General features: G+C 40.3%; 1 protein-coding gene across 8 annotated transcripts in view; it reads left to right on the plus strand.

Moving 5' to 3' along the window:
* Positions 1 to 24,209, plus strand: part of FAM13C (family with sequence similarity 13 member C) — a 138,208-nt gene that overhangs the window by 66,182 nt on the left and 47,817 nt on the right. For all 8 annotated transcript variants that reach the window (XM_043476913.1, XM_043476915.1, XM_043476914.1 and 5 more), the window contains one exon: positions 16,894 to 16,951. In XM_043476913.1, coding sequence (XP_043332848.1) covers positions 16,894 to 16,951 — 58 coding nt within the window. The remainder of the gene's footprint in view (positions 1 to 16,893; positions 16,952 to 24,209) is intronic.

The following is a 24,209-nucleotide window of genomic DNA, read 5'->3' on the forward strand; positions in this document are numbered from 1 at the left end:
ATTCACATGTGATTTAAGTGAGACTCAGAAGGGTAGTTAGTGTCCAGAGAATGAATCCATCCTTGTAGAGGTGAGATTTTGAAGCTGACTGTGTCTTGGGGTAGTCTTTGATCTTCTCACGTGTGCAAAAGAGAAATAGTTTTATCTTCAGCTCTGAGATCATGTTGTTCAGCTCTTTCTAGTGCAAGGAGCCTTTATCTGTGTCTCTGGACCGGGTCTATGAATGTTTTTGCCAAATTTTGATTGTCTTTCTGTATATTGGTTTTCTGTTGCTACTGTAACAAATGACCACAAACCTGTAGCTTACAACAACACAAATTTATAACCTTATGGTTCTATAAGGACAGATGGCCAACATGGATCCCACTGGGATAAAAGAAACATTGTCAACAGGCTTACATTCCTTTCTGGAGACTCTAGGGGAGAACTGATCCATTCCTGGCCTCTTCCAGTTTCTAGAGGCTGCCCACATTGCTTGGCAAGTGGCCCCTTCCATTTTCAAAGCAAGACACATTGGATCTCTCTGAGCATTCTTCCATGTTTTCTTCTAACTGTGACTTAGTTCAAGCCCCTACTCCTCATCTCACGATAGGCCAGTAAATTAAGAGATGAGTTGTTAGGGCAAGAAATAGCGATTTTGTTCAGAAAGCCAGCAGACTGAGAGGATGGTGGACTTGTATCCCAAGGAACCGTCTTACCCAACTAAGATGCAGGCTTCTTGTCTGAAAGGAATGCAAGCCTGCTGACACGTTTATTTTATCCCAGTGGGACCCATGCTGGCCATCTGTCCTTATAGAATCATAAGATTATAAATTTGTGTTACTGAAAGCCACAGGTTTGTAGCTAGAAGGCATGGTGGTGTGGTTGGTTGTTGCAAACCATTTGGTGCCGGAATTGTTTGTTCTTGCAGCTGTCTATGTAGGTCTGATCACAGTGTTCCTATAAACCTACAATAGGACAAAGGTTATTCTCTTTTTTCTCTGTGTGTGAATGGAAAAGTGTTAAACCTTTAAAGGTCAGAGCCTTGAGAATGGGCTACCATGTTATATTTCAGGCTGTGGGCAACATTCTTTTACAAAAGGTGCAGAGCAAGCATGACTAAACACGGGTGACAGAGCACAAGGTTTAAAGCTAAAAGAATAGATCCAGTATCGGGACAGGTGTGTTCTCTGTTTTAGATTTGGGCAGGAAAGATGTTCTGATTTTAAGGATTCACATGATTAGATTGGGTCTACTGAGGTAACTCACTGTAATCACTCCATGTCAAGTTCCTTAACTTAATCACTTCTACAGAATCCCTTTTGCCATGTAAGGTAACAAGGAGAGGAGAACAAGGAACAACCTACAGACATCTTGGTGGGCAGCTTTATTCTTTGTACTCTCTTAGGTTTATTTTTCCAGGGAATATCTCTAAAGCATTTATGAGAATCTCATATGCTACCCATGACCACCCAAAAGGTTTAGACTCACTGTCTTAATCTCTTCCTGCCTCCAGGTTTGCTTGTTCTTCAGAATTCCCTCAACAGAGCCAACTTCAGTATATTGACTTAGCCCATTCTATCCTCTTTCTTTGCATCCTTCCTCCTATTTAGCATCTCCCCCCATCTTTCTATTTTATTCCTTAATAGTATGGTGTCCCATATCAGAGATCTCAAATTTGGTGCCCTGCAAGTGTATATAATATGGAGATATAATTGGCTTGTAGACTGTTTTTAAAACATTTGTGTTGTTCAGTTGCTAAATCCTGTCCAATTTTTTATGACCCCATGGACTACAGCATGCCAGGCTTTCCTGTCCTTCACTATCTCCTGGAGTTTGCTAAAACTCACATCTATTGAGTTGGTGATGCCATCCAACCATCTCATCTTCTGTTGCCCTCTTCTCCTCCTGCTTTCAATCTTTCCCAGCATCAGGGTCTTTTCCAGTTAGTCAGCTCTTCGCATCAGGTGGCCAAAGTATTGGATCTTCAGCTTCAGCATCAGTCCTTCTAATGAATATTCAGGGTTGATTTCCTTTAGGATGGACTGGTTTGATCTCCTTGCTCTCCAGGGGACACTCAAGAGTCTTCTCCAGCACCACAGTTCAAAAGCATCAATTCTTCAGGGTTCAGTGTTTAAATATCAGAGGTTTTATGGATTTTTGACATTCTTTTGAAATATGTAAAAATGGGATAACCCAGGGTATACATTCTTGCAAGGCAATAATTAGTTGGAACTGAGGAGCAGCTCTTCATTTTCCCACAATTCCCACTCAGATCTCTGTGTATGCTCTTTGCCTGGCTCTTATAGGCCATTTGATTTAAATGCCTACTTTAATCCTTTTCTTCCCAGCAACTGCTCATCCTTAGGCCTCTAGCTGCCTGGAGCTAAGCCCTAATAAGGTGATGGCTGATAAATACCTTAATGCTTTCTCCTGAAAGATGATGTGTTTACATTTTAATTTGGATTTTCAGTGCATCTGAGTGGTGGGGCTGCATATTGCCCTACTCTGGCATGTTCCTTAGTATCTGGAGCTTTTTAAAACTCGTAGTTACAGAACTTCATTTAGTTAGAGCAAGAATGAAGCTTTAGTAATCATTTAATACAAGCCTCTCATTTTCTAGTTTGACACCCAGCAAGGCTGTAATTTGCTTAAGCCCTGGCTTCCCTTGCAATAGAACCAAGACAAGCACCATCAGTCTGTTTAGAGCAGTTAGTTGATGAATATGCATCAGTTTGATTGATTTTTATAGCTGAAGCCAGTGCCAATTCTGTAAATGCTCAGATATGACAAAGGGGAATTTATGGTTGTAGGAGAATACTAATGAAGTTGGGTATTTCTTACCCAGCTAAGTAAATTTACTTTTGAGAGTGATAAACTCACTTGTGTTTAAAATATTGTATTAAAATTTATGATAGCATTAAGCCTTTTAATGTCATTAAAGACCTAGCCTGTATAAACAGGAGCTATTCTATAGCAATGTGTTACTCCTAATTAAGTTGGTGGTTACATTTGTGAATTTGAGTTCCTTAGCCTCTTCATCTGGAAGTCCCCAGTTAGAGGGGGTTGAAGATTGGGGTATTAGCAAGGATAATGGCCTTTGATGGCTTTGACTATTTTTGTAACATTTCAGATAAAAGAAAAAGCTTTGTTGCTTTATGGAAGGAGGAAGTTTTGTTGGCAGCAACTTTTCCTTGGGGGATAAATCCTTTCATCTTTTGTTTTTGAGATAGACAACTTGTGTGTGTTTTAATAGCTACTTGTTTCTTGTTCAAATTTTTTTTGTAGAAGTAGGCAGAGTCTAAATGGGCTCTGCTAAAAGGAGAAAGAAATGAGTAAGGGAATGAGCACCCAGAGTTTTTTAATAGTAAAGAACATAAAATGTGCCTTTTTGGACTGTACTAGAGCAGAGATCTGTGTACTATCAGTACGCTCTTCTTGTTAGTGTGCTTTTAGGATTTCTTTTTCGTTTTTTAAAGGGATATGATAGAGATTAAAAAAAATTAGCTTGTCTTGACAGAATTTTGAGAGTCTGGTACATAGTTGGGTAATCACGATTCTAAAAATAGCTTTCTTTGCTTATACTGCATAGAATGGCAGTCATGTAGTGAGGGTTCTCCTCAGCCCCCATCCTGCCTCCACCCCATGGGTGCAGAAGAATGCTGGTGGAGTGGAAATTAAGAAATTCAGGGTCTTAAATACCATATGGTGTCACTTATATATGGAATCTAAAATATGACACAAAGGAATTTATCTGTGAAACAGAAACATACTCACATAGAATACAGACTTGTGGTTGCCAAGGGGGAGGTGGAAGGGGATGGATTGGGAGTTTGGGGTTGTTGTTGTTCATTCACTAAGTCGTGTCCAAGACTTTGCAACCTCATGGACTGTAGCACTCCAGGCTTCTCTGTCCTTCACTATCTCCCAGAGTTTACTCAGGTTTGTGTCCACTGAGTCAGAGATGTTATCTAACAATCTCATCCTCTGTCACCCCCGTTTGCCTTCAGTTTTTCCCAGCATCAGAATCTTTTCCAGTGAGTCAGCTCTTTGCATCAGAAGGCCCAGTTACTGGAGCTTCAGCTTCAGCATCAGTCCTTCCAATGAATATTCAGGGTTGATTTCCTTTAGGATTGACTGGCTTGACCTTGCAGTCCAAGGGACTCTCAAGAGTCTTCTCCGACACCACAATTTGAAAGCATCAATTCTTGGCTGTCAGCCTTCTTTATGATCAAACCTTCACATCCATACATGACTACTAGAAAAACCATAGCTTTGACCATATGGACCTTTTTTGGCAAAGTGATGTCTCTGCTTTTTAATATGCTGTCTAGGTTTGTCATAGCTTTCCTTCCACAGTTTTGGGTTAACAGATGTAAACTATTATACTCCAGATTTCCCCAGTAGCTCAGTGGGTAAAGAATCCATATGCAAGTCAGAAGACACAAGAGACGCAGGTTCAATCCCTGGGCCAGGGAGATCCCCTGGAGGAGGAAACGGCAGCCCACTCCAGTATTTTTGCCTAGAAAATTCCATGGACAGAGGAGTCGCAAAGAGTTAGACTAGACTGAGCACATGGCACGCATACACGAAAGCTTATATATACAGGGTAGATAAACAACAAAGTCCTACTGTACAGCACAGCAAACTGTACTCAGCATCTTATGACATAATGGAAAAGACTGCAAAAGGAACGTATATATATATGTGTATAACTTAATCACTGCTGTACAGAAGAAATTAACACAACATTGTAAGTCACCTCTACTTCAAGCACATAAACTTAAAAGAAATGCAGGTTCTTACCTCTTGTCTATCAGGTGACCGCCCTCTCCCCTAATTCAAGTTTCAGTCAGGTGATTTCTAAAGCCCCGTCTGACTCAAGCCTGAAAATTCTCAACACTCCGAATGTTTAAAGGATTAGACATGGAAAGACATTAGCTTAATAATACAAGCTCTTGCAGCCACAGATAAAAATAATTTATCCTCCCTGCTGTAGAGCACACACAAAAGAATCCCACACCAAATCCTTAGTGTTGATTGAAAAAGAGGCCACACATTCTGGAAATGAAACTCTCTTTTCCTTCGTTGTTTATTTATTTTTTTGAAGTATTCTGCCCTTGATCACTTGATAAAATGTTAGCACGTTGACTGGACAATGATCAGGATAAAGATAAAAGGGAAACTCATTTTTCATTAAAAATAATAATAAGGGATACATGGTTTTATTGGAAAATACAGTAAATTCCAAGGAAATAAAAATTTCTTATAATTGTATACCACCCAGATATAACCTCTGTTGCTATTGTAGTATACGTTTTAATGTTCTTGCCTTTGTTTTAGCGTGGGTATGAAAAAGAATGATGTGTGTGTGAAAGGGCCTTCCCAATGCAGTAGAGTTTGAATCTGTTAGAGAAGCAGACCCCACAGAATAAACTAGACTCAAAAGTATTCTGACTATCCAATCTTTATACAGAAACTAATAGAGTAATGGGTTAATTATCACAAGGCTGCTGAGTTCATTTATGACTAAGTTGAATAAATTTGATTTTCTATAATGAATACTTTAATGTACGAGTTTCTATGAGAAACTTATTTTACAGACTTTAGTCTCTTTATGGTCCTATATTTGAAGTAATATTTCTAGAAGATTGAGCAAAAAAACTTTGTCCTTAATGTTTCAACAGCTTGGAAAACTTCTTACCCTAACTTGGAATTGATTTAAGAGAGAAATTTCAGTAATGATTATAGGAGACAGTGTGCATTTAAACTTAAATCTAATTTAGAACCTTGACTAGCTGTTTAAGTATTCAGTGTTCCTGAGGCCATGGGAATGAAGCTGTTCTTCTTACTCTTCATCTTCACAGTGAGGCAATGGCTACTCCAGTGCTTCTGTCATTGTATTATCAACAGGATTATTTCTTTTCAGGACTTACGCTAAACCACACACACACATCATATATAATGACACATAGGGCTCCCACAAACCCCCTCTATATTTCTCTTATCCTTTATAAATACTAGATAAAAACATTTTTGATAGAGTTTATATATATATATGAAATATATATGAAATTTCTTCATATATATGAAATCTTAGAGACCCATTTTTGTGTAACTTGTTTGTCCCACTTAATTCTGTATTTTTCTATATCATGAGATTTCTAAAATATTAGCTAGTCTATGGATAGATATTCTATGGCTATACCATAGCTGGAAATAACTATTCTATGGATATACCATCATTGATTTAACTAATTCCAAATTATTTGATATTTTGGTAACTTCTAGTATTTTTATCTGTAGATATTTCTGAAGTAAAAATCATTGAAAAATATTTTTATGTACATCCATTATAGTTTCCTTGGTTTATGCTGCTGCTGCTGCTAAGTCGCTTCAGTCGTGTCTGACTCTGTGCAACCCCATAGATGGCAGCCCGCCAGGCTCCTCCATCCACAGGATTCTCTAGGCAAGAATACTGGAGTTGGTTGCCATTTCCTTCTCCTTTTTTGGTTTATACTTAAGGGTAAAAGTTCTCTAGGTTTAGGATTTGAAATGGTTAACCAAACCAAAATTAGAATGTAAAATTTTCAATTATATAATCATGGAAGAAGATAGGAATATATTAGATAATTGATACCCCTGAGAGAACTAGGTAGAAAGTCACATGGCTGGATTTATTTACATGTTTGAATCATAGAACAGTGGCCCTGAGTGAAACACTTGAGACAGTTTAGTCCAATCCCCTCTCCACACTTGTGTGTTCTAGAACACTTCTATTTTATCCACTAGCCCTCATTGTTTTCTTGCTTTAAATATGTGTTTTGGCTGTGCTATTCTTTGCTCCCGTGCACTTTTTCTCTAGATGCGGTGAGTGGGAGCTACTCTCTACTTGTGGTACTTGGGCTTCTAGTTGTGATGGCTTCTCTTGTTGCAGAGCATGGGCTCTAGGGCGTGCGGGCCTCAGTAGTTGCAGCACAGGGGTTTAGGTGTCCTGCAGCATGTGGAATCTTCTCAGACCAGGGATCCAGCTGGTGTCCCTTGCATTGCAAGGTGGATTCTTAACCACTAGGGCACCAGGGAAGCCCCTCTCATCATTTTCTAGTTAAGACTGTGCAAAGGGCAAGTGCCCCTGGCCCTCACATTCCCAGAAGACATTTGGAAGTCCTGCGGGAGTGGAAAAATTCTTTGTTGTGTGGGGCTGCCCAATGCATGTCAGGGCACTGGCTCCAGCTCACAGAATTCAGTGGGCAGCCCAACCTCTGTGCCCATCACAAATAGCCCCCAGTTTCCTAAATGCTCCCTAGAGGGCCTACCACTGTCTGCCTAAGAAATGCCAATCTTCATGACTGGTACTTAAAACCATGTTTTACTGGAGCCTTTACTTACATGGGCACATGTTCATGATATAGCTGTACATGGGGAAAAAGCAATTACATGACAGTAATGTCCCTCTGAAAGTTGAGGCAGAAAAATGAAGACACTAGGCAGGTGCTTGAGCGGGGGTCATGAGAGTAAGCAGAGCTGTCTGTGGAATGGAAGCATCTGCTAAGACCACTCTGCCCCTTGGGCTGAGCACTGCCTGCCCGAGAGTGGGTATCTGATCATCCTGTCCTGAGTGAGTGGAAGTGTGAGATGGTGGAGGCAGGGAGCTTTGTGTCCTGCTCATCAGACCAGGGGGTCCTCTCATCGTGATGAATAATCATGCATTATTGGGACCTCTGCACCTTCTGGCACTCCTATCCCAGACTCAGCCTCCTTACCTCTCCCGGGCCCAACACTATGAGCCTGTTTCACTGCTCGATTTTTCTCCAGGAATCAGTGTGTTTTCTGGCTATTTCTGGGCTCTATTCCAGCCCACTCAGCTGAAGTGCCTGTCCCGCCTTGTATTTGGAGTTTCTCAGAGCACCTCCAGGGACTTAGCCCTTCCTTCTTCTGGACTGTGTCCCCTGGGAGGCCCATCCAGAAACACTGGGTCACTCCTGTACCCCCAAGCCCCTCACCTGCATCCTGCAGCCACTGGTCTGTTCCCAGGTGGATGCCCTGAACCCTCAGGGCGGTGTTTCCAGCTGGGGTTGCCCTGGAGTCCTTGTTAATTTCATATTCCCAGTGCATGCCTTGGGATATCCTGACTCAGTGAGTTTGGGGCCGGGAATCTCTGTTTTTAACAGTGACTGATTCTATTCTTCAGAGAAGTACAAGGTGGGAGGTAGGCTTAGGTCCTAGCTCCCAGAGGGCTTGTTCCTGGGGGTCAGTCCCGACACCCATGTCATCTCTGTGGGAGTTCATTGGCCTGGACACGGAGATACATGGGGTGGGGGGAGTCAGTTTACAAATAGCTCTCAACTTACAGTTCTGTTTTTCATCAGCCATCTTGAACATAATTTTGAACTCTGTCCTTTTGTTTCTTTCTCTTTGGAGTGGCTGTGCAATATTTGATCTCAGTCCTTCAGTGTAGAAATTTGGTAAAAACCAGTAAGAGAATGTCTTTAATACAGCCTACACCCCACAGGGAAAACAACTTCTTACTTGCTTGTATTGAAGGTTATTATTGTTTCTAATAATATTACTGGAATTTCTTGGCATCTTGTCCGTGTCTGTATATGGAGTGATTGTTTGTATATAATGAATATTGTGCTCAGAGGGGTGTCCTCTTGGGATACGCCTTTTGTTTTCAGAGAAGTTTCAGGAAACAACAGCCATCCAGCCCGCAGACAGCCATCCGGGTATACATTAGTGTATCCTGTGTTGTTTTCTGATACAGAGGCTCATCCAAGGCAGTGGAATGTCTTGAGTTCTTAAGATGTGACCCTTGGTGGGCACTGTTTAGTTTTTGGGTTCTAATTCTTTATGAAGGACTCTGAAAAGTGTGTTTGATGCTCTGCTTTTACTTTCTGCCCAGATTTTCTAAATGTGTGTTAGAAAGTCACTTGCTCACCTCAGCAAGAAATGTGTCTGCTCGTGGGGATAAGAGTCAGCCTCTCCTGCTACAGGTGGAGGAGGGAGGGTGTTTTATCGTAATCATTTCACACACTGAGGAATATACCAGAATTGGCAGCAGTCCATAGTCCTGGAACTAATCCTTTATTAGCAAACCGGTGAGTGCCTGTTATGTACCAAATACCAAGATTAGCTCTAAAGATAAAACATTAAACAAGCCTCATATAATCCCTGTCCCATGGAACTTACCATCCTGAGAAAGAGATAATTAAATAATTAGACAGATACACAGATATGAAATGTGCTACATGACAGATGTGAAAGATCAGAATATAATGAGACCCGTGAAGGGGAGACCTGATTGGTATGGTACCTGGTACCTGGTGTCTAGAGGTTGCATGAGTTACTAGGAGAGGAAGAGGAGAGGGAAGAATGTCGTGGATACAGGGGCAGCACATATGATGGCCTGAGGTGGAGAGGAGCATGGAGGAGAAGATTGGTAACTCCTTCAGGATGTCACAGGGTGTTTGAAATATTTTGATCTGTAAGTGTGCAGAAAGTTAGTGACAAGGTTGCCATGTGGGTAGTGGTTTGGAGAAGGTGGAGGAGAAGTAGTAAGACCAGGAAGGACCAGAAGTAGTAAGACCAGAACACAGATGATGGTGACTTGGCCTGAGGTCATGGCGGGGGGAAGAGAGAGGACTGATGTAAACGTGATTTAGGGTAAGAAACTGAAGGAATTGGTAATGGCTTGGCCATTGGACTTGAGAGAGAGGAGAGGGTCAGGTGACTCTCAGATGTCTTCCACCAGCGATTTGGATAGATGAGGAAGCTTTTTACTGAGATAGGGAACATTTTTGTCTGCTAATTTAATTACAGAAAGTTGATATAAATCTAGCATACTATGCTAAAATACTGCTTCTTGACAAATTATCACATTTCTGGTTTGACATTATCCATCAGCCAAGAAAAACATCTTAATGCTTCGTTCACTTAGCTGTTTTGAATTTCAGTCTGCCTCCCAGGAGATAGTCACTTCAGGATGACCCTGCAGGCTGGGTCAGCACAGGCTTTAGGGTCCTAGGAGTGAGGGAACATCAACAGATGATAGAAAAGTTGCACTTCCATGGGCTAGCCACAGTTTTGTAATCACAGAGTCCAGGAAAATGTCCTTTTAATATCAGCACGCAGCTGTTTTATGTTCCTCCGTAAAGTGTTGTTTTGAATTGTATCATGGCAGCGGTCATCATGGTGGTGTTGGTGGTGGTGATGGGGCTATTGGGGTTGGGGGCAGTGGTGATTGGGGGCATCGGTGCTGAGAGCCATAATCAGACTCTGAAGAGTCCAGGCTGCAGGTTCCCACTACCTAGGCCTGGACTAGAGGGCAGGGCTGTGTTGGAGTTGGCAGGATTGCACATGCTTCAAGCACTACCTTTAAAGGTCTTAAGAAAAAGGGAATTTGAGATACCTAGCTCCTGTTCTGGTTCTTCTCTTTTTACTGTTAAATATCTCTAGTGAGAAGCTTCCGTTTCTGTTTCCTCATCTGCCGTGACCTTTATCTCTTCTGATCCACTGGCCTTTTTATTTCTCCACTTTCATTTTCATTATCTCTGGATGACTTTGAGATTTTCTGGCAGTATGAGCTTGGGCAGTCCTCCCGCACACCCTGTTCTCCCTGCCTTGCTTTCTTTTTCTCAGTAATATTTAGCATCTGGTGTGTCACAGATCACTGATTTACTTCTTTAGGTTCTTGCTGCTTCTGTGAGAATGTAAGTTCCATTGACGCAGAAACTTGCTTTATTCACTGCTTTATTCCCAACACCTGCAGTAGTAATACTTGACATGATTTGGTGTTTGATAGATGTTTGTTTAATGAATGGGAAAAATATTTAGTTGCCTTATCTGTGTCCTGTTGGGTCACATAGGTCTAATAATGTTAAACCCTTGTGGTTACCGTGAGGATTAGATGAAATAATATAAGTACAGTGCCTGGCATTTACCTGGAATTGTCAGGCTTTTCACTTCTGTATTTTGTTGCAGTGTAGCTGATTTACAGTGTTGTGTTTAATGTCTGCTGTACGGCATTGTTGTTGTTCAGTCATTCAGCCGTGTCCAGATCTTTGCGAAACCATGGATTGCAGCATACCAGGGTTCCCTGTCCTTCACCAACTCCTGGAGTTCGCTCAAATTTATGTCCATTGAGTCAGTGATGCTATCCAACCATCTCATCCTCTGTCATCTCCTTCTCCTCCTGCCTTCAATCTTTTCCAGCATCAGAGTCTTTTCCAATGAGTCATTTTTTCGTAGCAGGTGGCCAAAGTATTGGCACTTCAGCTTTAGCATCTGTCCTTCCAATGAATATTCAGGGTTGATTTTCTTTAAGATTGACTTGTTTGATATCCTTGCAGTTCAAGGGACTCTCAAGAGTCTTCTCCAATACCACAATTTGAAAGCATTAATTCTTCAGTGCTCAGCCTTCCTTATGGTCCAACTCTCACATCTCTACATGATTACTGGAAAAACCATAGCTTTGGCTCTAAGGACCTTTGTCAACAAAGTGATGTCTCTGCTTTTTAATAGGCTGTCTAGGTTTGTCGTAGTATTTCTTCCAAGGAGCAAGCATCTTTTAATTTTGTGGCTGCAGTCACCACTTGCAGTGATTTTGGGGCCCAAGAAAATAAAATCTGTCACTGTGTCCATTGTTTCCCCATCTATTTGCCATGAAGTGACGGGGCTGGATGCCATGATCTTAGTTTTCTGAATGTTGAGTTTTAAGCCAACTTTTTCATTCTCCTTTTTCACTTTCATCAAGAGACTCTTTATTTCCTCTTTGCTTTCTGCCATAAAGATGGTGTTATGTGCATATCTGAAGTTATTGATATTTCTCCTGGCAATCTTGATTCCATCTTGTGCTTTATCCAGTCCAGCATTTCATATAATATACTCTGCATATAAATTAAACAAGCAAGGTAACAATATACAGCCTTGATGTACTCCTTTCCCAATTTTGAACCAGACCATTGTTCCATGTCTGATTCTAATTGTTGCTTCTTGAGCCACATACAGGTTTCTTGGGAGGCAGGTCAGGTGGTCTGGTATTCCATCTCTTGAAGAATTTTCCACAGTTTGGTGTGATCCACACAGTCAAAGGCTTTGACGTAGTCAATAAAGCAGAAGTAAATGTTTTGGAATTCTCTTGCTTTTTCTATGACTCTGCGGATGTTGGCAATTTGATCTCTGGTTCCTCTACTTTTCTAAATCCAGCTTGTACATCTAGGAGTTCTTGGTTCACATACTGTTTAAACCTAGCTTGGAGAATTTTGAGTATTACTTTGCTAGCGTGTGAGATGAGTATAATTGGGCAATAGTTTGAATATTCTTTGGCCTTGCTCTTCTTTGGGATTGGGATGAAAACTGACCTTTTCCAGTCCTGTGGCCACTGCTGAGTTTTGCAAACTTGGCATATTGAGTGCAACACTTTCACAGCATCATCTTTTAAGATTTGAAATAGCTCAACTGGAATTCTAGCACCTCCACTAGCTTTGTTCGTAGTAATGCTTCCTAAGGCCTGCTTGACTTCACATTCCAAAATGTCTGATCTAGGTGAGTGATCACACCATTGTGGTTATCCAAGTCATTAAGATCTTTTTTGTATAGTTCTTCTGTGTATTCTTGCCACCTCTTCTTAATATCTTCTGCTTCTGTTAGGTTCATACCATTTATATCCTTTATTGTGCCCATCTTTGCATGAAATGTTCCCTTGGTATTTAATTTTCTTGAAGAGATCTCTAGTCTTTCCCATTCTGTTGTTTTCCTCTATTATTTGCATTGTTCATTTAGGAAGGCTTTCTTTTCTCCTTGCTATTCTTTAGAACTCTGCACTCAGATGGATATATCTTTCCTTTTCCCCTTCGCCTTTTGCTTCTCTTCTTTTCTCAGCTGTTTGTAAGAAGGCCTCAGACAACCATTTTGCCTTTTTGCATTTCTTTTTCTTGGGGATGGTTTTGATCATTGTCTCCTGTTCAATGTTACGAACCTCCATCCATAGTTCTTTAGGCACTCTATCAGATCTAATCCCTTGAATCTATTTGTCACTTCCACTGTATAATCGTAAGGGATTTAATTTAGATCATACCTGAATGGTCTAGTGGTTTTCCTTACTTTCTTCAGTTTAAGTCCGAATTTGGCAATAAGGAGCCACATTCAGCTCCTGGTCTTGTTTTTGCTGACTGTATAGAGCTTTTCCATCTTTGGCTGCAAAGAATGTAATCAATCTGAATGATATTGACCATCTGATAGAGTCATCTTTTGTGTTGTTGGAAGAGGGTGTTTGCTATGATCAGTATGGACTATGCTGTATAGCATAGTGAGTTGGATACACATATAGAAACATTCTTTTTATATTCTTTTCCCTTGTGGTTTATCACATTTTATTGAATACAGTTCCCCATGTTAAACAGTAGAATCTTGTTGTTTATCCATCCTATATATATTAGTTTGCATCAACTAATCCCAAATTTCCAATCCCTCTCTCCCCACCCCCACCCCTGACAACTACAAGTCTTTACTCTATGTCTATGATGTTTTTTCTGTTTTGTAGATGTGTTCATTTCTCTCATATTTTAAATTCCACATAAAGAGTTATCATATTGTATTTGTCTTTTTGACTTACTTTGCCAGTCTCTAGGTCCATCCACGTTGCTGCAAATGACATTGTTTCTTTCTTTTTATTTACTCTTTTAAAAGAGTAATCTTCCTGTTAGACTTTTCTTGATATCTTTTTTTCTTGCATCCTCTTTTTTCTTCACTGTTTAAATTGCTGTCTTCGCTGGCTTCTTATCTCCTTCGTGATGCATCTGTATTTTCTTCACGGTTCTTCCTTCTGTGCCCTAGCTGCCAGATACCTGCCCAGTGGCCCTGAATAAGTATGACTCAGCTTTTATCTCTTTCAGCTTATTTACTCATGAAGCTTCAATTATTATTTTTAATTATGCCATTTCATTATTATCATTTATAATTCTGTTGTGTTTTTTTACATTTGATTAAATAGTTCATGTGTTACCTTTAATACACCTACCAGTTGCTATAAATGTTTTTCCTGAACCGTCCTTCACATCCTGAGTTATTCCGTGATGTACCTGATACACTTGACAGATGAGGAAACTGAGAGTGAGAGGTTAATGTCTTGCCCATGAGTACCCACACCAAGTTTTAAGTGGTAGATCTGGAAGTCATTCTCAGGCCTGGATCTTTCTGTTTCTTTCTCACTTCATCCATCCAAAATGCATGTACTGAGTGTGTGCCATGTGCCAGGCAGTGTGCTAGGCTCTGGCCACACCCTGAAAAACTGACGCGCGGTCTGGGGCCACCATGCATCACTGTTGCCACAGCCCTCACTCTCCAGAACACTGTCAAGGGCCCTGTGCTGGGTGAGCCCTGCTCAGGTGCTTTCACTTCCCTCTTTCATCCTTGCTTCAAGCTTCAGATATCTAAATAAAAATTCACGAATTGCCCTTCTTTATGCAAGCTACCCGCTCTCCCCTCCAAAATGACCTGCTTTTCTATCTCATTACCCCATCTCTTTCATTCAGCACTTTCAATATACATCCAAGACCTCTTGGTGGTGTTCTCCTTGACAATGTTTCTTTCATCTGTCTCTACCTCCCCATCTCCTCTCTTCACCATTCTAATATCAGCTCCCATGTCTTCATTTCTTGATTTATGAAAGCCTCGAAGCTGGGTTCTGATTAGTTTTATTCTCTGCTTCAGAATTCACTAGACTCTAAGCTTCCTAAAGGCCTAGAGGGCTGCTCATTGATTCTCATTTCCAGAACACTGTCCAAGTCACACAAGAGACATTCAAATGACTACTAAAGCATCTCTGATGTTTAGATCACAGTTCTCAAACTTGATCTGGGGTTTATCTGGAGATGACAAGTAGTTTTCTTGGAAGGTTATGAGAATGTATTACATGTAGCTGTTGTCTGCATCTCAATAATATATAGTATATATTTTAAACCAACTCTTATTTCTGCTTTCTTCCATTAGTGTTTGCTCCCATGTAATTTTTTTTCCCATCTGCTGGCATCAGAGCAGAAATTTATGGTTAAGAACTGATAAATACTCCTTCCATTAGAGAACACAACTCTTCCAACTTTTTCTGATGCTACCATAACTCCATAGAAACACAATTTGAGAACCACTTTAGGTTACAGAGAGGTTATGAGCCATTCAGAATTTTAGATGTTCTTGGATAGGCCAGCTTCATGCCTGTCCCCAAGAGGGTTTCTCCCATTTTGCAGGAAAAAGCTACTGTGTATTTTCTGAAGCCTTGGAGTCACTGTTTGTGTCTCAGGGAACTGACAGGCAGAGGATTGGTGTGCCAGCGCTTTCTTCCTCACTTTCTTGTCTCACCTGGTCCATCTCTCCATGATTCATGGTTGGGACCCATAATCTTGTCTCATTCCCAGGAGGGATATTTGTGCAGACATAGTCGACATCAGTGTGACCATCAAATTCTGTTTTACCATCTCCTCCTTTTTCTCATTAGAAGTAAATTATTAGCACAGTTAGCAATACTCATGGAGTGAAAGAAATTTTTGTTCTTAAGAATAATTTGAAGATGACGTTAGACTTGTGGCATTTCTAAATGTGCATCATTACTTTTAGAAATCATTCATCTAGATGACCATTCAGAGGATATATATGCTTTCTTCAGAACTCAAACCAAAGCAGAATAGTAATTGTAAATAATTCTGTCCCAAAATAAATCTTTTTGTAAATGACTTAACACTGACTACAGCTTTTATTCCTTAAGATAGCAGGCCTTTTAATAAGGATAATAACTATAATTTAATGTATTTATTATATAATAGCATGCAAACTGATGCAGAAAATCTTGAATGTTATGTAATAGATGCCATTGGACCATAACTCTTGATGAATCATGTTTTGGAGCCAAGCATCTGCCAGTAGTGGAGTTTTGTTTTTTGTTGTTTCTTTTTAAACTTAAAAAAATTTATTTGGAGTAGATTTGCCTTAAAGTCTTTTTTATTCAGTTGGAAACTGAGGTGCAAAACCTGGCTTTACTGTGTTACACAGCAATTGCTATAGCATTTATTTTGTTGGGTAAGTGATAGAGCGGAATTTCCAAAAGCTGTCTTCAATGAACAAATGGTATCTTTCTGTAACAACTGTATCAGATCACATTTGATCATAAAAATACTGCATCTTCACTGGGTTTGGAGGATTCAGCAGTGTATAAAATGGACAGAGTCACTGATTTCTTGGAGCTTACATTTTAATGTGGAATTGCAAATAAGCAGCATAACTTTAGGTAGTGAGAAGTGCTATGAAGAAAATCTAAAAGCAGTGTGTTAAAGACTGAAGGAGAGGGATAATTTGGTTAAAGAGATCAGGAGGGACTCGTTGGGAGGTGACACTGGCGCTGAGCTGATGATCCATGCTAGGCAGAGTCAGCTTTGTGAAAATCTAGGGGGAAGCAAGTATGAAGGTTTGAACAAGGAATCAGCACTGTGTGTTCAAGAAACAAAAGGCCAGAGAGGCTGGAGGTTAGGGGACGAGGTGAGCGTGGCAGGAGGTGGGACGGAATGACTGGCTGAGTTCAAACACTGTAATGTGTTACAGGCAGGAGGAGAAAGCGATAACAGAGGATGAGATGGCTGGATGGCATCACCGACTCGATGGGCATGAGTTTGAGTAAACTCCAGGAGTTGGTGATGGACAGGGAGGCCTGGCGTGCTGCGATTCATGGGGTGGCAAAGAGTCGGACACGACTGAGCGACTGAACTGAACTGAATGTGTTACAGACCATTATAAGGAGTCTGAATTTTGTTCTTTAGGCAGTGGGACACCACTGAGGGTTTTTAACAGGGATGTGGCCAAATCTGCAACAAATATGCATTGTTGAAAGGTTTCTTTTAAATGGCAGTACTTTTTCTTTGTATCTTACAGAATAGAACAAAGGGCTGCCGTTTGGCCAAAGGAAGAAATTCAGCAGGACTTCCATGAGGTAGGTGCACTCATTGTGGTTTTTATGAATGTGAATTAGCCAATCATGAAATGTATTATTCTTTTTCCTAGTACTAGAAATTTCCTGCTTAAACCTTTAAATATTCTTGCTCTTAAGTAAACTTATTTTCTTTACAGTGCTTTGGGTACTGGGCCAAAGCCAAGTCCAGCAGTCATTTCATTACACTTCTTTCAACTTTGCTTCAGGATTGTACTACAGCTGTGAGAGTTAACATTTATAAAATTTTCTCTTAATTTTATTTTATCTTCCCCTCCTACTTTTTCTAATCCCTTTTTCAGTCTCAAATATGATCTTGCTTACTGTTTTTCCTTGATGCATGATACAGCTTGGTGTTGCAAAATGGTCTTCTAATAAACTTTGAGACATTGAGGCCATATTTTCCAATTCAAGTGATTTCCCACTGAACTGGACATCACAATGTTAATGTTTGTTCTAGATTTTCTTTGAAATATGTAATTTAATTCTCCCATTGGAAATCACTATAATATAATTAAGGTCCCTTTTTTTTATGAATGCCTTCGCTTTAGTCATTGATTTGGAATACTCTAATTTCTCCTGTCTCATTGTATAATTAAGGAACTGTGGGTGTTATATCTGATTAGGATCATTTCAAAAAAGAATGTAGAGATTTGATGTTCATAAGCCAGGAAGAGAAATGATGGGCTTTAGGCAAATTGTTTGTTTGTCATTTTGTGCCATCTCTCCTCTGTCTCCAAAAAAAAAAAAGACAATTGAACTTAGGTGATTATATTTTTCTTTAAACTGTTGAACCTGGCATAAATGAATAACTAAAGGCAAACTGGGTTCCTAATTAAACCCAGTTAAATAAATTACTGAAGCTGTGGACAGTGTCCTAAGGATAACACAGATCCCTGCTTGTTATTCTTTTGTGCATAGTGACAGGTTTCAGATGCCACAATCTCACTTGTGGTAAGAAGGGTGAAAAAAAAGTTTGAGAGAGAAGAGGCGAGAGCTTGAATCAATGAACACAGCTGTTTGCCCCACTGGGAGCTGAGCAAAACGCTAGTTGTGAAGAAGCACCTATTTGTCTTGACATAAGTGAATAGAAAGATGAAGTGATTGTTAAGAGTCAACTTGTGGTAGATTTCAAGTTTATGGGAGAAACTCTGATTTGTGAGCTGGAGCCCCATGAGAGTGCTAAGATTACTTGAGCAGTGCTCAGATCACAACTGCACAAAGCTCTGTATGAAAATCCGCTTTTCTGTGTTCCTTCACTCTGTTGTATTTGCCCGTTACATGAGATGTGCCAGTTCACTGCCCTGAGAGCACATGGGTACAAGAGCGCTGAGTGAAGACAGGCCTCTGAAGGAGCAGGCACTGCCATATTGTAAATGTGGGCTCTTGCATGAGAAAACTGGTGCCGCTGATGCAGACTTGATAACAGTGTGTGCTCAGGTGGAATTGTTCCAGTAAGGGAGTAAATCATATGTGCAGATCATGTTGTAATTATGATTTGGGGGCTGAAGGAAACCCGAGGAACACACACTGAGGAAACTTGAACAGAAGCAGCTCATGGTCCAAAGCCATGCCAGGAGAACTGACTCATTCAAACTCATTGATGGAGACCTCCTATAGAATGAGAATGTGTTAAACTTGATCTTCCCTAGCTTTTCCTAATCTTAGAGACTGCCAAACTCTCTTCTGGAAGAACCCCATAATAATATTTCTTTTGGCAACATAGTCTTACGGAATACAGGTGGGAGATACTACTTTAGCATTTTTAATGCAAATAGAAAATACATATAGAAAAGTGTACATATTGTAAGTGTATAGCTGGATGAATACTCACAAAGTGTGTAACCAGTGTCAAGAAACAGAACATTGTTAGCATCTCAGGCACCCTTATTTAATTCTTTCCAATCACTCTTCCCCTAGAACGATAGCTGTTCTTTGGACTTAAGTAGATTTGTTTTGTCTTTTGTTTGTTTGTTTGTTTTCTGTTTTTGAACTGTATATAAATGGACTGTATGTATTCTTTTGTGTCTGGTTACATTTACTCAGTAGTATGTGTGAGATTCATATATGTTTGGTATGTAGTTTTAACTTTGATTCTCCTTGCTGTAACCCATTGTATGGTTGTTTCTAGTTTTTGACTCATGATCAGTTGCTACTAGTTGTAATTTTTTAAAAGAACTATCTTTCAGTCTCTTTGTGCATTTGATATTTTATAGGAGTATTCCTTCTATCTCTGAGTGGAAGTGTAAGGAAGAATGTTTTGTTGTATTAACTATCTTCATTGCTCTTTGCCCCTTTTGTTTAGATACTGCCCCCTCCAAAACATAGCCTTCTAGTTCTTTAAAAGAACTCACTAGTTCCACATCTGCTCTCTTCCATTCTAACTTGTAAGTCTAAAGAAACAAAAAATCAAGTTTCTTTCCTTTTTATTTATTTATTTATTTTTCCATTTATTTTTATTAGTTGGAGGCTAATTACTTTACAATATTGTAGTGGTTTTTGCCATACATTGACATGAATCAGCCATGGATTTACATGTGTTTCCCATCCCGATCCCCCCTCCCGCCTCCATCCCCATCCCATCCCTCTGGGTCTTTTCTTTTCTTAAGTCTTTCTTGAATTTGTTACAATACTGATTCTGTTTTATGTTTTGGTTTTTTGGCCACAAGGCATATGGGATCTTAGTTCCCCAACCAGGGATCGAACCTGTACCCCCTTGCATTGAAAGGCAAAGTCTTAACCAGTGGACAACCAGGGAAATCCCCTAAAATGAGTTTCTTGAGCTTTGTAAGAAGCATAGTCCACAAATATTTTCCAGATGTTTTTGTGGACCCTAATGTTGTAATTATTGGTTATAACAATTTTAAGGTGTTACTGTATTTGCTACAAAGTTCACATCTGGTATTTCATAACTACTTCATAAGCTTCTTAATTCCACTTGCTCAGATGAGGCTCTGCTGTATTTGATTCCAGAGCTAGTGGCTGACCCGAGCTCTCCTCTGTACAGTAAGGTAATACATGATGTCAAATAGCTACCTATGAGCATCCATCTGTGTGTGTATTCCTGATAGCTTCCCAGTGAACTGATAAACTCACTTTTCATTTTCACTGGGATGAGTATACATTTAATTCCTGCCAGCCTCACTTTTCTTCTGCCAGTCTCAAGCTCCCAGTTTTTGACTATGGGTCTCTCAATAAGATTTGCCTCTCCACTCCATGAGCTTTGGTGTCTCTGGAACTATACTATAGGAGTTGGTTTCTGGAAAACTGATCGTGTCGATTCTGGCACTGACCTGAGCTTTCCGACTCTGCCTCTATACAACATCTGGAGATTTTATTTGTTGGGGTCCCCTGGATCCTGGTTGGAAATTATCTGTCTCTATAATACATAAGAAGGTTTTATTTGTTGTGGTGTCCTGTATCTTGACTGGAAAATATTTTCGAATTGAGATCTGTTAAAGTCTAATTCACCATAATCCTTGGATTTATTTATTCTTGTCCGGATAATCATTAAGCAGTCAATAGTTCAAAAAGTTGCTTGAAGGATAAAATGAGAGAAATTACTGTTTTCCCTCTCCACATCCTAGTAGTTCCCATTACTGGCTTCAGTTTCAATTAAGAAAAAAATAACAATATATGAAGAAAACTAATGGATCTCCCCTTCCCTGAGAAAAGTTACCCTATTGGGTCTTCATATTACTTTTCTAACTCCCAAACTGCATACCATAAATCATCACGGCAGCTTCTTTTCATTTTTCATTTGTGAAATTGAGGCAGGTTTTGAATTAGGTTAACTCTAGGAGTGCTTTCGGTTTTAACACTCACTGTTTCTGCTTTTTTCCCTTCCTAGTGCTTATAGGATTTAGTCATAGTTTCCCATGAGGCAAATTGTGCCCCTTTTTGAGTGTATTATACACATGTCTATGTGTGGGGCTCCATGTGAAGGGTTTGATTGTCTTTTTATTACCATCCATAGTTTAGCATATAGATACATTCTGGCATCAAGCCTTGCTACACATCTAGATGGTACTTATTGTTTTGTTTGAGATGTGGTTCTCCCTCAAAACTGTTTTAATTTTGAGAAAATGGTCTAGCAAGAGGCTTCTTTAGGCCCTCAGTTGGCTGAATGGCATTTTTTTCTGTAGGAATAGGCAGCTCTGTTTTTCTATTGAAATACAAACCCAGTCTACAGGGTTAGGGCTTTAGATTAGAATTAACTGGTAGTTTTTCTTCTTCTAGTACGTGGGTTTTCTTTCCTTGTGACTGAAAGTCAATTCAAGCTGGCTTTCATAAACAACAGGATTTTATTGATTCACACACCTAGAACTTTACGGTCAGGATAGATTCCACTCTTGGCTAGATCCAGGGATTAAAGGCTTGTCATGTAGACAGCATCTCTTTCCATTTCAACTCTACTTTCCTATATTGACTTTATCTTTAGATTGACCCCTCCCTGGGGATATGTTATTATTACAGTTAGTAATCCCGGTGTATATTAGTTTTCTATTACTGTGTAACAAATTACCAGAAGCTTAGCAGCTTCTCTCTTTTATTAGCTCACAGTTGTGCAGATAATAAACTTGGATAGATTCTATTAGACTCTGCTCAAGCCCTCACAAAACTGAAATCACAGCACTGGCAATGATAGATTCTTGTCTGGAGGTTCTGGAGATGAGTCCATATTCACGCTCATTCAGGTCATTGCCTTAATTTACTTCCTTGAGGTTGTAGGACTGTAGACCCCATTTCCTTGCTGGTCAGCATCGGGAGTAGCTCTCAGCTTCTAGAGGCTGCCTGTGTTCCTTCTCACCTTGGCCTCTACATCTTTGAGCCAGCAGCACCAAATCCTTCTGTGCTCCAAATCTCTGATGTTATATTCTACCAGCTAAAAAAAAACCCTCTACTTTTAAAAGGCTCACCCTGATTGGATCAGGCCCACTGAAGCAATCTCTGTATCCTAGGTCACCTGAGTTAGGACTTTAATTATATCAGCAAAATCTCTTCAACATAGCATCTAAATTAGTGTTTGATTGCATAACCAGGGTACAGGAATCTTGGGGCCCATCTTTAAAATTCTGCTTATAAGAAATGGAAATAGAGTCCTTTCTACTCTGTAAAGTCTCATACTTGGGTCTCATTTATCTGACTTGGGACCTGTAGCCCATTCTTGAACCAGTCACTGTGATCTTGGGATGGTTATTGATTTCTAATATTCATTGAGTTTTAGTAATTTCTAAGGGGTTAAGGTAGTCTCAGAAAAGAATTAAGTGCCCATGGGCCAAAATAATTGGATGATTTTCCCATGGACAGAGAAGGAGCAAATGGTATATCTGGGGTTAAAAGCCTCAGTGGTCCCGGTACTGTGCATGCATCATACTGAATTTAGTTTTTAAGCCAAATATTTTTCAGAGCTTAAAGAAGACTGGAACTTAAGTAGCCACAGAGAAGTAACCATATGGTCTACAACATGGACTAGATTTGTGGACTCCAGCCTAAGGGATATATAATTGATGTTCTGGAAAAAAAAAAATGGCTTGTTAGGGCAGCTGTCTATCTTAATGCCTGTGCTTTTGTGCTAGAAATTACAAAGAGAAACTACTAAAGTCCAGTCCTTGAGTTATTCATTTCTTATTCTCTAAAAAAGCTCAGAATTTTTAATTAAAATGTGAGTTCATAAAACTGTATTGGTCTCTCCTAAACACCTTGTTTTTATTGTTTACCTAATAAAGTGAACATAATGAGGTTTCACAAAGAAGTGAAACTCAGTACAGGACTCCCTCTTCCTCAGCTGAAATCAGATCATCTGGCTGGAAAAAGAATTGGTTTGGGTTATCGTGTGTGGTGGCAAGATTGTCCTTGTTTTACAAAGATGTGCTTCTGTTATCAGAATAGGACCTGGATCCTCTTCTCAACAGAGGACTGCTTGGAGTGGATGGCTTCTTCTATACTGAATCTCCACTGGGTAGTGTAGGACAGTGAGGGAACAGAAATATTGTTCTGGGGACAGTTAGAGCCAGCATTTAGAGTGGGTCAGTTCCCAAGGGAATAGGGCAGTGTTTCTCAAAGTCTGGACCTTGGACCTCCCGCATCTAAGCACCCCTGCTCCAGACCACAGAATCTGAGTCTGTCACTGCCTGGGAGAATGCATCTTTAACAAACTCTCCAGTGATTCGTGAGCATTTTAAAATTTCTGAACCAAGGCAGCAAGGAGGCTTGAAATGGAGTACTTGGAACGGCCTCCCAAGCGCTGTGTAAAGGGTCTGGGCAAACAAAGACAGTCTACAGTGGCAGTTTCGCTAATGGTTGGCTCCTGTTTTGCTCACTGTGCAGGCTTCAGCAGTGAACAATGGCGGAATGCTCCCAGCCCTTCTGGAGCTGGGAAGAGGCAGTAAACAGTAGAGAAATAAATACAATTCCATATTATAGTGAGTGTTGGGAGGGAAAAAAGCAAGGTGCTAAAAGAGAAATTGGAGGCCTCTGTTTGGATAAAGGTAATCAGAACTGGTTTAAGATTTGATGGGAATTTGACTGGGAAGGAATTACAGCTGAAGTAGGCCTGGGGAAGTAGGGGCAGGGAGCAAATAGAAAGGAAGTGTGGCGTGTGTGTGTGTGTGTGTGTGTGTGTGTGTGTGTTGAGGGAGCATACACAGAAAACCTGGAAGCTCAGGGAACGAGTGCTCAGTAGAATGGAGATGTTCAGGGGCCCCATTGTGACATCAATTTTGAGCAGATTTCCAATTTGATCTTGCTATAGACAATCTATGTAGAGTTCTTGGATTGATAAAGGGATGGGCGAGGGTCACTAAACCTCTTCATGGAAGTTAAAAGTAAGCTACCCTTTTTCTGCAACTGGTGAGTTGTCGACAAAAGCTTCCTAAAATAGTGTTCCACCATCCAGCCTGTGTGGGTGTTCCCCATTCCAACCCAACTAAAGTGAGACCCGGTAATTGTAGAGGAAAGAAAATGAGTAGAGTATTTTCTAAAACAAGTCACATATTTTCCATTGTGTAAAAGAGAAAAATTAGCTTGTAGAAAACCACACCTAGGCTTCACAGACATCTCTCTGGTTTCTTTGGTGACCAAATGGGAGAACTGGGAAGCAGAGGTAGTCATCGTTCTTTAGAGGATCCATCAGCCCTTGTTCAATTTTCCTGGAGATCCTAGTGACCCATTCAGCAAGACTTTGGATGTAAACCTAGAAAAGTCCTGGCAGGCTGGCCTTGAGGGATGGGCTGGGGACAGCCTGATAGAGAAGCCCTGG

This window comes from Cervus canadensis, chromosome 8, assembly GCF_019320065.1.
Source record: "Cervus canadensis isolate Bull #8, Minnesota chromosome 8, ASM1932006v1, whole genome shotgun sequence".
NCBI lineage: Eukaryota > Metazoa > Chordata > Mammalia > Artiodactyla > Cervidae > Cervus > Cervus canadensis.